The 12065-nt window shown below is 37.2% G+C and overlaps 1 protein-coding gene across 1 annotated transcript in view; it reads right to left on the bottom strand.

The window, feature by feature from the left end:
* The window catches only part of cacna1ab (calcium channel, voltage-dependent, P/Q type, alpha 1A subunit, b), a 185752-nt gene that overhangs the window by 55916 nt on the left and 117771 nt on the right, over positions 1-12065 (bottom strand). Inside the window, exons 26-33 of the mRNA XM_068320925.1 lie at positions 8627-8726; positions 8184-8344; positions 7515-7652; positions 5818-6019; positions 5551-5715; positions 5156-5266; positions 4680-4763; positions 218-334 (exon numbers count right to left, since the gene is read on the bottom strand). Of these exons, the coding sequence (XP_068177026.1) occupies positions 218-334; positions 4680-4763; positions 5156-5266; positions 5551-5715; positions 5818-6019; positions 7515-7652; positions 8184-8344; positions 8627-8726 (1078 nt within the window). The remainder of the gene's footprint in view (positions 1-217; positions 335-4679; positions 4764-5155; positions 5267-5550; positions 5716-5817; positions 6020-7514; positions 7653-8183; positions 8345-8626; positions 8727-12065) is intronic.

Here is a 12065-nt window from a genome sequence, read left to right as displayed (position 1 = left end):
AAATCAGTAAGATGCCATAGTTTCTTACTTGGATTGAAACTAGCTGGGCAGTTGTGAATTTAGTGCCACCAGAATTTCCTGCAAAAGTGTTTTTATGACAGAGCAAAATAACCTAACAAGTGTATGCCATTTTGGTAAATATTTTTAATGCAACATAAAACAGGTAAGAATACAGGTTATGCAATGATAACTATGTGTATAACAATGTGCTCTATACCTTAAATGACTGAACAAATGTCCACAGCAGGATACGGATAGTCTCTCCCTGTCTCAGCAGCTTGATGAGACGAGCTGCTCTGAACAGTCTCAGGCAGCTCAAGTTGATGAAGTTATTCTATAGCATAAAGGTGGAACACAGTCAGATATAACAAACATTAATTCTGTATAATATTCTTCTACCAAACATTAAACACAAAAATGCAGTTGAAGAAAGAGCAGACAAATAAGAAGAGGGAGAAAGAATCAAACTCAACAGAATTAACCAAATGCAAACACAATGGCACTCAGTAGACAAAAACAAAGAGTTGAAAAGTTTAAAAAAGAGAGAAAATTAAGGGAAATCAAATTCAGGAAATCAAAAGGTCATCATCCAATCTGGTACAGCAGAATGCTTTTTTTTATGAGAACCAAATGCACTGATATCTGGGGAGTGAGCAAGTCAGTCAAGATGGATCACAGTGCACTGTGCTTGTCAACTACATGCATGCACACACACATATACACACGCACTCACACACGCAAAAAGCATGCAGACTTTTATGAAGCTCAAAGAGTGTGACTTAGGGTTATCTATTATTACCCTTTGATGTTTAGGTTAGCTTTTAAAATTAGTCATAGTGTTTTGAGTTGCATAGACCTGGTGCAGTTTCACACTCGGACAGTTGTTGGAGTTTGACCCAACAAAAAAGGTCTCAGGACCACAACAAAACAGTTTGCATTTTGGGCATGACTGATTTTGCTAACTACTGCATGCACAGAATTAAATGGCTACAAAGCCTCAAGTGTCCTAAACATTTTTGGATCAGCTTTCTGAACTCCTCATTGGGGAGCTCCCCAACGTCGAAATGCTTTTTTTTGTCGTTGTATTCGCAGGAGCATTAAAGAAATGTAAGCTGGTACAACAATTTCAGTTACATATTTCATCTTTTCTGAGGTATGCCCTTACATCTATGAAACCATTTCTCTCAACTTTACAAATATACCTTGGAAAATATACCTATATAGGACTGAGTGTCGGTAGTGTGTGCAAAGAATGCTGGTGTAAAGACTTCTTATACTAGTTGACTGAAGAAACAGACTTGATTATAGATTCAGGTGTGTCGACCAAGTGTGAAATGCCCGGAAACGAACAAAAAAGTCATCGGTTCCACAAGAATTGAGCCCAATAAACTGCTGATTATTTTATTTGTTCCTCACAGTGATAGATAATGTGAAAAGGCCACACTCCCTGGTGAGAACCAGGCATTGTACAGTTGATAGACAAGGCAGGAAGTGGACAGTGAAGAGTGAGAGGAAGAACAAAGGCAAGCAGCCTCAGTAGAGGCACAGTTTGACATAGCAGCATACATTTTAAGGAAAAACTGGCCTACATGCAAATCAGAAGGAAATGGTGGGGCTGAGCATGTCAAAGAATGATTCACACATTCACTTATTCATTTGCACAGAGAGTTTGAGACGATCGTTTTTGAATTATAACAAGTTTCACTGCATTGCTGCAAAAAGTGCGACCTGAATATAAAATGTTGGTAATGTGCTAAACTTGATTAAATGTAATCTTTGAAATATTTGTTGCAATGTGTAGAAAAATTAGGCTGAAAGTTGAGTGAAGCATAGAAAATCAACTACAAGCCAGATTCCAGTGGAAAATATGGACCATTTGAGTACAGCCAAGTAGTTGAAATTCTACAGTAATTCTGTAACATCAAACTACTTGGCTAGGAAATCAGTGAAATGTTGGATATAATTGTAATGCATTATTGCTGAAAAGAGACTTTTGCTACCACTACATGCAAGAGACGAGTAACATAAATGTACATAAACACAGTACATTAAAAAATTTGATCTTATCCTATATTTTGAATAATTCTTAAATAAAAATGCATTCACCATGAAACTCACTAAATCATAAATTTAAAAGAAGTAATTGAGGAAGCGCATGCACTAGGGTTGAGGGTCCAGACTGGGAGTTATAAGATAGCGGGTGACTAGGGGCAAGGAATGGAGCAGGGATATGCATGACCAATGAGATATATTGAGAGATAAATTACAAACCAACCAGATTCTACATATGCGAAGATGTAGAAAGATGAATGTGGAGGAAGTTTTTTGGTAAGTTGTAGTACATTGTGAGAGGCATTTGTTTGGTTGGGGAGGGTTGTGTGTTTTATTGGGCAGGGGCAGGAGCAGGAGCAGGAGCATGGGAGAAAACACACACCGTCACCATCATTATCATCACAGCACCACCATATGTTATGGCCCAGTACGGATGAAGAACACGATGAAGGATTTCATAGTGCATTTTGATTGGATGGATTTTATCAGAAGAGGATAGGGAGGGGCGTAGGGTGCCAAAAAAGTAGAGAAGTTTAAAGAAAGCATGTAAAGAGATAGAAGAGGAAGATAGAATCATTATGGATATTATTAAAAAGGCAGTGACACACAGATTCAAGTCAAAAGCAATTAGTGAGATTCAGCCCCTTTTTGATTCCATTCTCAAATTGAAAATTTTTAAATGAATAGAATAAATAGAATGGAAGTTTTGGCTTGGCAGAGACTTTTCTTCCCTTATTTAGTTTGATCTAGTAGTTATAATCTCTCAATGTGTTAATTTGGTTTCTTTAAGCAAGTACTAGCCCAGTTTGAAGGCAAGTTCATGGAGTTCATGTGGTTTAGTTAATTTGTTATAGGAAAAGGGAAATAAATGATATTTATTTCAACATTTTCAACATTTTGGTCCAGTTTCTGGTCACTCAAGCCTAAACTTGGGATTTGTTTGAGGTGTCTGCTGGTCACAAGGCAATTCATCCTCACTGCTGTCACGGAGTGCTTCACGTGGGAGAACTGTTGAGACTGTAGAATGAAGATATGGTCTAGTCCTGCACTTTCGGTTTGTTGTGATTTTGACCAAAATACACTATTTAAGTATTATTAAAATTTACATGAAACTGACAGTTTTGGCATCACAATAATAATAACTCAGTGGAGCCAAGTATGAAAGCACCCTTAACCAGCTAACTTAGATTAGAATTTTCCTATCTGAAACCCAGATGCAATATTCAAAGATGAAAGGTGAAATATACAATAGCTGGAGAACAGAAAGAGGCTGAAACTACTAATGTTATCTATAAAAACAGAATATTTATGTTAAATTCATACATGGGATTCAAACAATTCAAACAGACATGCTGATACAACAAAATTGCAATTAATAATGAGATAATCATGAACACATCAAAGGCATAATGGTGAAAAATTATCAATGGTTAAAATACTGTCTAATAACACATACCATATTTTACATTTTATGCCAAACATTACTCCATAAGTCCCTTTACTTTAAACAATGTGACTGTAAATTAGTAAACATTTGTACAGGACACTGTACAGTTTTGTTTTCAGTTAAAATGTCAATCCTAAAGAAGATATTTTATCAACTTCTCCTTTTTCTTCTCCTCCTTCTTGTTCATTCATCTCCTAACTGCTTTGTCCAATGTCATGGGTCTTGGGGAGATGGAGCCTATCCCACCAGACTAAGGGCGTGAGGTAGGGTAAACTCCGGGCACGACGCCAGTGCACCACGGAGGCACAAAAAGACAGACAAACATGCACGCACAAACCCATACCTATGAACACTTTGAGGCCAGCCAATTAACCTGAAGTGCATGTTTATTTGGAGGTGGAAGGAAGCCGGAGAACCCGGAGAGAATCCACGCAGACATGGGGAGAACATGCAAACTCCTTAGAGAGTGGGATGCGAACCCGGAACCTTGCTGTGTGGCGACAGAACTACCCACTGCGCCACCGTGCTATTACATTATAATAATAATAATTATTATTATTATTGTTTTTGTTTTGTATGTTAATTTACTGAAGGAATGCAAAGACTTTGCTGATTAAATATTAAAAATATCTTCTTCCTTCTCTGAAATTTACCGATAAACTTTGGATAAATTATAAATCATGAATTTGGGTAAAAGAGCTGCTTATTTGTATGATCAACAAGATATGTGAGAAGACATTTCATCAATTCAATTTTTGAGAATCAAAAAGAACCAGAATGTGTGTCATGTTTTAACTTAAACTGAAATGTAAACAAATCAACGGTTACATTCATAACGCCTAACTCCTTAAAACCCATTTCCATAAAAGTTGGGATGTTTTGTAAATGTTAATAGAAACAGAACGTAATGTTTGAGAATATTAATATTCCATTTTTAATTAAAAATAGTATAAAGACTAAATTAAATGTGCAAAGGAAAAACGTTGAAATGATATGTCCATTTTAAGTTTGATGCAAGTAGTGCATTTCAAAGAAGTATACAAAGAGTGAAATACAACCAGGATTTATCCAGTGTCCACATTGGCAGCAATGCTGTTTGCCTCTCTAAACTTAATCACTAACTAGTATTCAGCTGCAATCGAGTGTTGTCCACATCATCCACACAGCACACAGTACTTACCCCTAGTTCTGTCACTAAAATGTCAGTGATGCTTCCAAGAACGGAGACAAAATCAAAAATGTTCCAGGCATCTCTGAAGTAATACTTGGAAAATAGAAAATAGTGACAGACGTCAGACCAGTGTGAAGAAATATACATAAAAAACCACATCCTCCCATAATTGCAACTAGGCTGTAAGGGACACTTCTAATGGTGGTGTGGTTACTGTGGAGACAATGTGAAAAGAGGCGGATATCATGGCTGATGTGAGACTTGGTGAGTCCAGGACTGGACAAACATGTGTCTACCAATAAAACCAACTTTAACAATGAGTAATGAACCTCTGAAGTATATAGTCAGGGTCAGCCTAGATGAGAAAAAAGTGTGTGTGTGTGTGTGTGTGTGTGTGTGTGTGTGTGTGTGTGTGTGTGTGTGTGTGTGTGTGTGTGTGTGTGTGACAGTGCTGCATGTTGTAGTATCATGATTTTATACCCTACCTGGGGGCTGAAAGCAATGATCTTGAGGATTGATTCCAGGAGGAAAAAGGTGGTAAACACAATGTTGAGGTTCCTCAGGACTTTATAATATGTGTCTGATGCACCATCAAACTAGGAAAAATATGGGTAAAGAACCAAGAAAAAAAATTATACAAAGTACAGATTTATAGCAAATCAGCAGAAGAATACAGAATAAATTTAGCAACTATTTCAACATACTATTTGTCAACAGTTGTTTATTTCACAGAAAGGTTCATTTTGTCAACTTGATACAATGACATCATCCTTTTTTTCATTCATTCATCATTCACTCTTTTCTTTAGTAAGAATTGTGATCTTCAGAGTGTTTATATGTAAACATATTTGGCCTTTTCGTATTTGCTGATTTCCCATACCTTCATCATCAGGACGATGGTGTTTAGGGCAATTAGAGCCATAATGCTGTACTCAAAGGGGGGAGATACCACAAACTGCCACATACGATATTGGAAGCTCAGTTTATTCTTTGGCATGTGGCGAGTCAGAGGTTTAGCATTGATGGCAAAATCTATACAGGCCCTCTGTGGCAGGAATGGAAAGTTGGACAGGAAGAAAGGGTTACATTTTCGTCTTTTAACATTACAGAATAAAAAAAAAAATCCTGAGAATTTTGAATTGTGCACCTCATTTTTCTCTAAACTGTAGTCCTCCATCATCTTATCCCCCTGCTCTTGGAAGGTGATTATGATGAGAGCCACGAAGATGTTTACAAAGAAGAAGGGGAAGACAACGAAATACACCACGTAAAAGATGGACATTTCCATCCTGTAACCTGGACTAGGACCCTGATTCTCATAGGTGGAATCCACAGAGTTCTTTAACACCCTAAGAGAGGAAGAGAGAATTTCAGTTAATATATTAAATTAAGCTTCTATTTGACAGTCCACATAAAAGTTATGTGTTCACTATTAATATGTTGTGCAACGTATCAGACAATGCAATTCATCCACGGTTTGTTTTAGCTTCAACCTGCTACCCCTGATTTGAGGGAACAGATGTTTAGACATTTTGTGATCTTGTTCAGAAATATGGAAAAATGAAAGAGGTTTGATTCAGCATCAGTGGTAATAAGAAACGTTCATAGACTCTGACCAATTTTTTTCTATCATGTGACCTCAGATGGTTGCATAGTTGGTTCTCATTCTTTCAAAGCTGTCTTTTAAATGGTTTGTAGGTTTATAAGGTGTTTCAAATATTGGCCCCTCAGTTGTCGAGCTACGTTATGTTGCAGAGAATTTGAGGAAAGCTGATTCATTGTCCTATTTTAGTTACTTTTATAGTCTCACTAAGTTTATTATGGCTCTCTACTCATTTTAATCATTAATTTATATTATTAATTTTATGTCACTATAATATTTTTAGGATATATAATTTACAACTTGATATGACAAAGATATATAATTACATAATATACCTACCCAGAGCACACAGCATTGTTAACCTGGACATAACTTGTTTGAACATCTGATACAGGCCATTAAAACTTGAGACCACATGGGTCATGAAGTATTTTTTTCCCTCGGTGCCATTCAGACTCTCAATAAACGCATAAAACAAACTATGGTAATTTTAATTCTTCATACTGTAATAACAACTTAGTATGGTGGAACATGTAATATAAATTTCTTACTCTTATCTATTGGCTGCCTAGCAATGTGGTAATGTGTTGTTGTTGTTTTTTTTTAATTGTATATCAACGCAGGTCTATATCTCATCTGTACCAACATTCCCAGTTTTTCCACTGAGCTTTTCCCTGCTGTTTTCCTTTCTCTCCCCTTTCTCTTTGTGTGCATCCTGCATATATGGCTGAAAGCTCAGATGCACCTGACCTGCCAATCCTTGCCAGATTATTAATCAACCTAAATGGTAAATTATTTATTCCTGTTTGCCTTTTAATGAACAGTGATTACTGTTCTCGTGTTTTTCTCCTCTGTCTTGCAGAAATTCTCTACACCCAGCTACAGCCAACTCATCTGGTGTAAGATCTATTCCATCCTGCATCCGGACAAATCTGCTCATATCATCCCTTGTCCTGTTTTCTTGTATTCAAAAAATTGTATCTGAATATACAGTCTGGTTTTGTGAATCTGCTTCTGGGTCAACTCAAAAATAAATAAGTTAATGGGCACGAGTCAGGCTAAGTACATTAGCTCACCAGAAGTGGCTGTTGAGGGGTCAGAGGAGATCATCATATTAGTAAGGCCAGAAATGTTGATGTTGATGATGTTAGAAAACATTTCTGTCATCATTCGGGCAATTTGGGTTGGAGTTAGGAATTAAAGTGCATGTGGGTGTATTTGTGTGAGTACATCTCACTCACTGTGGCCACCCCTCTCCAGTAGAGACAGTGAAGAGTGTAAGCAGGGCCCAAGCCACGTCGTCGTAGTGAAAATCGTATTTCTGCCACTCCCTCTTCTGTGCTTGAACCTCATCTCTGTCATATGATAAGAACTCCCCCCTAAAAAAAACACACACACACAGGCTTTATAATAAAGTACAACATAAGTATCAATTGATATGAAGTAAAAAAAGTAAAAAACAATGAAAAAAAAAATTATTGATAAAAAGACAACACAGTTATGTTTTAACATTGTCTGCAGATGCTACCTTTAGGTGATAGCATTTGCACAAGTCTGTATTGGATTGTTCTTGAATATCATACAGGGCATAGATTCTTTATTGGAACTTTGAATGTACTTAACTGTCTCAAAAGGTTGTACTGTATGTAGCCCCAATAATACAGAAGTAGTTAGCACCTTTTCAGATCATACACATTGGTCAATATGACTAAATGAAAATATGGAAACCTTTTAATTGTATAACAATTTACCTTGATTAACACATAAAACTGTTTATGGAGTGGACAAAAGAATGTATAAAATAATGTGTATCAATTTTTGTTGGCTTGAATCACACATATAATCATACTTTCCATTTGGTGAACAAAAGAGTCATGAATTGTTGTGTATCTGCTTGTGTCTGAACATACTTGCAGTCACGCTCAAAGTCTTTGGATTTGTCTGTGCAGGAGAAAAATCGACCCTTAAATAGCTGCACTGCCACAACAGCGAAAATGAACATGAAGAGCATGTAGACAATCAAGATGTTCAGCACATTCTTCAGTGAGTTGACGACACAGTCAAACACAGCCTGCAAGGAAAAAGATGTAGAAATTTACAAACACATTTCAGCTGCAATTTGTAGTATGACTACACATTGTGTGATAGCCTTAGATATGAATCTAGCTTTGCAATATCCTAGTATGCTGTCATTTCCTGCCAGGCACCAGTTTCCATTGACAGGCAACCATCGTTTCGTAACCCCCCCCCCACACACACACACACACATATACACACACAGACTTATTTTAGTAAAACTTTGTGTATGCAGCTTCTTGTTTGTGATGCACCAGCAGACAAGCTCAGGCCCTACCTTTAATTTAGGGAGTCGCTTGATGGTTTTCAGGGGACGCAGCACCCTCAGCACACGGAGGGACTTGATTGTACTGATGTCTTTGCCTTTGCTGCTCCCCCTAAAGTTCAGCCGGAGAAAAATAAAAATGTAAGAGGGAAAGTCCGTGATTGAGTGGCCAAATGAAGAGTAACCGCACTCTCATCTATTATCATCAACCATTTAAAAAATGGTTAGGTGTGGTAAGTAATGTTTCCTTTGACAGACAATCTATATTAACAACATGTGAGACGACAGTGTTTTAAAAACTACATTGCATACAGTAAGTGTGGACAATCAAAGACCTTACATTCTCATTGTCTGCAGTGAAACAACATTTTTTAAGTGCATGTCAAACATGAAACCCCAGGGGGAGGTGATTGGTTGCCTGATCGTTTGGTTTCATGGACAGTAAAAGACACCAACACCATCATTTATTCAAGTCTCCACCATTATTTAACAAACGTTCACTCATTCCATATCAACAGGCATCTACCGGCAGAGTGCCCAGCCAAACCTCTTTCTTTCTTTTTCAGTGATTCGCTGTTTGGTTCTTTGGAAGAAATGGTTTTAGTTGATGCATGAAGCAAATGCCATGGGTTAGGTGGATATAAAATGAACTGATACTGTGAGGAACCTAAATACTTTTTTTTTTTTTTTTAGATGTGTTTTTGTGGGTCAGGACAGCAATTTGAATTGAAGGGGGAAAGAAAAGGAAACTGGTTCTTGGAACATGTGATTTTGCTTGCAGAAAATGACATCACTTGACAGTGACCAGAGGAAGTGCATGACAGACATGCCATTACTAACATATCTTTAATGATTTGAACAACAATAAGCCAATATAAAAAAAAATAGAATAAATAGCTGAGTTCATCTTTATTGTAAGTGGATTGTCTATTTCCCAAAACACTAGGCAACAGGCATGTGTATGCCTGCCAGGCTTGAGATGAAGACAGTCATCCGTCAAGGCTCGCTCTTCAATTGTGAACTCAGTTCCCATGTCACAAAATGGGAGATAATTAAGTTCAAGGCTGACCGACTCAGTCTGAGCCTCTGTAGTCCCCTGTGTATATGTGCCAGGTTTGGTGCGTGTGTGTGTGTGTGTGTGTGTGTGCGTGTGTGTGTGTGTGTGTGTGTGTGTGTGTGTGTGTGTGTGTGTGTGTGTGTGTGTGTGTGTGTGTGTGTGTGTGTGTGTGTGTGTGTGTGTGTGTGTGTGTGTGAGAGAGATAAACAATACTGTCTTCCTCAACTTACAGTGGGGGACCGAGGTCATCCTTAGAGTATTAAGCTTGTAAAGTCATAGGTGTTAGGAGTCAAAAGATCTGTCAGTTTTCATATATATGTATATACAGTGTGTTGTTTTATTTTATCATTGAATTAAAATGATACTAGCTCAGAATAGAGATTGTTCTAAAAAAGAGGTGATACTCTACCCACAATCTGTTTCAGGAAACAAACATACAACCTATAAAAAGTTTTCTGTAAATGGCAACTGATCAAACCTTGGACTCCTGTCTGTGATGTAGCAGCATGAAATCTTTACAAACTTCTTGCAGTCTGTGATGCATTAGTTCAACTTTTCCGTAACTTGTCCCTATATTCCTATATTGCCCAAAACAGGATGTAAAATTAGGATGAACTTTAACTTGAAACACCAGTTTTACTGACAATGGCAGAGCAGCAGGTAGGCAGTGTGTTAATTTCTTCAAATGCATCTGTTCAGACAGTTAAGAGGTTAGGGATCAAACCCTGTTTCAGTGAAAATAAATTATTTTGATATAAATATAGATATTTATTGTATAAGGATTTTTTTTGGCGGTAAAACAATCTTTTGAACCATATCAATTCAAACTGACAATGAAGGAAATGACAAAAGAATTATGTAGCCGCATTTGAACCTTTCAAGGTCCTAAATGTTTAATAACCTTTTCAGGTTATGTGTGGAGCTCACATTCATAAAAAATTTGTAAGCCCTACATGATTTATTTATAAAATAGTAATAGTGTTACTTTCAAACTCTGCTCTGTGAGCAAGTAATTGAATCATTTTAAGTATGACAAAAATATAGCATTGTTTGGATGGTTTTCTGAAGAAAACGTAGTATAGGCGCAATATGGTGACAATGAGTAAAAACGATCAGAAGAATAAAGAAAGAAAGAGTGAGAAGCCAATGTGATCCAGTATTGGAGAGCAGGAGGAGGACAGAGGAAAAACTTTACCGAGTGGTGCTCCTGTCGAGTTTCACCGAAGGTGGAGACAGCAAGAATCAGTGACAGCGACAGAAAGAAAGTAAGAAGGAGGGGAAGGTACACAAAGAAAAAACAGACAGAGAGGGAAACAGCAAGATAGAGAGAGAGACACACAAACATTGATAGAAAGAGAGAGACAAAGATGGACATGACACATAAAAAGGAGAGGGGATTTGGTAGAAACAAGAAAAAATACATCCACATGAGAGACAGACAAAGAAGGAAGGAAGGAAACTCGAAACCACATCCACCCGTTAATACACATGCTGTATACACACTCAGATACAAACATCATTCCCCTCACTTCCCTACCCTCCATATCCATCTACTGTATCTTCTCTATGGCCACTAGATGGGATGTCTGAATACGGTACCTGTTTAATGTATTGATGAATTTGTTAAAAAAATAATTTCAATAACAGCTAAGAGTTTTCAGCAAGACAATTTCCTATCCTTCTGACAAAACGTATAGATTTAATCAATTATTGTCAAGATAGTTTGATCGAATCTATGGAAATGTAACCTCAGCAATGATGAGATTGTCCTCTCAGCCCTGCAGGTTTAGTTGTTGGTTGATTTGTTCGCAGCATTACACTGTCTTACAGGATTTTCTTAATCATGCAAAAACTACAGAACTGACACTCAAGAAATTCCAGCTCCAGGTGTTTTTCAAAACAGTTGTGTAGATAAAATGAATTTCATAATTTGTCTGAAATACCTTATTATTTAATGTAAATAATATAGAGTTTTGCCTCATTTCTGTCTTTACTTCATCACTTCTGCAGTTCACGATCTTCTTTAAAACATCCCAGAAATCCGAGCAATAATCCTTGAGAACTCTAATGGCTTCTGGCTGGACCTCACTAGTATACTGGCTATCTTCTACTAGTTCTACGAAGAATTACCTTGAAAGAATTCAGTTGCATCCTCCATTCACAGCATTATGAAAAGTTACACTAGGCCAACAGCACAAATTGTGCTCATTGAAAGTGTAATTATCTTTTGTTTTCTTTTCCAAAGCTATTTTGCATGCAACTCACTACACAGGGGAAGATAAAGGTTGGTCCCGGGTTGTCTTGGCATATTAAAGCACAGTTATGTATTTAGAACATCCATCACTCATCATCATCATCATTATCATTATATTATTATCACTTATATTTTCTCTC

This window comes from Antennarius striatus, chromosome 8 (assembly GCF_040054535.1).
Source record: "Antennarius striatus isolate MH-2024 chromosome 8, ASM4005453v1, whole genome shotgun sequence".
Taxonomy (NCBI): domain Eukaryota; kingdom Metazoa; phylum Chordata; class Actinopteri; order Lophiiformes; family Antennariidae; genus Antennarius; species Antennarius striatus.
Note: the sequence above shows the minus strand (reverse complement) of the source record. Positions and strands in the feature narration are given on the sequence as shown.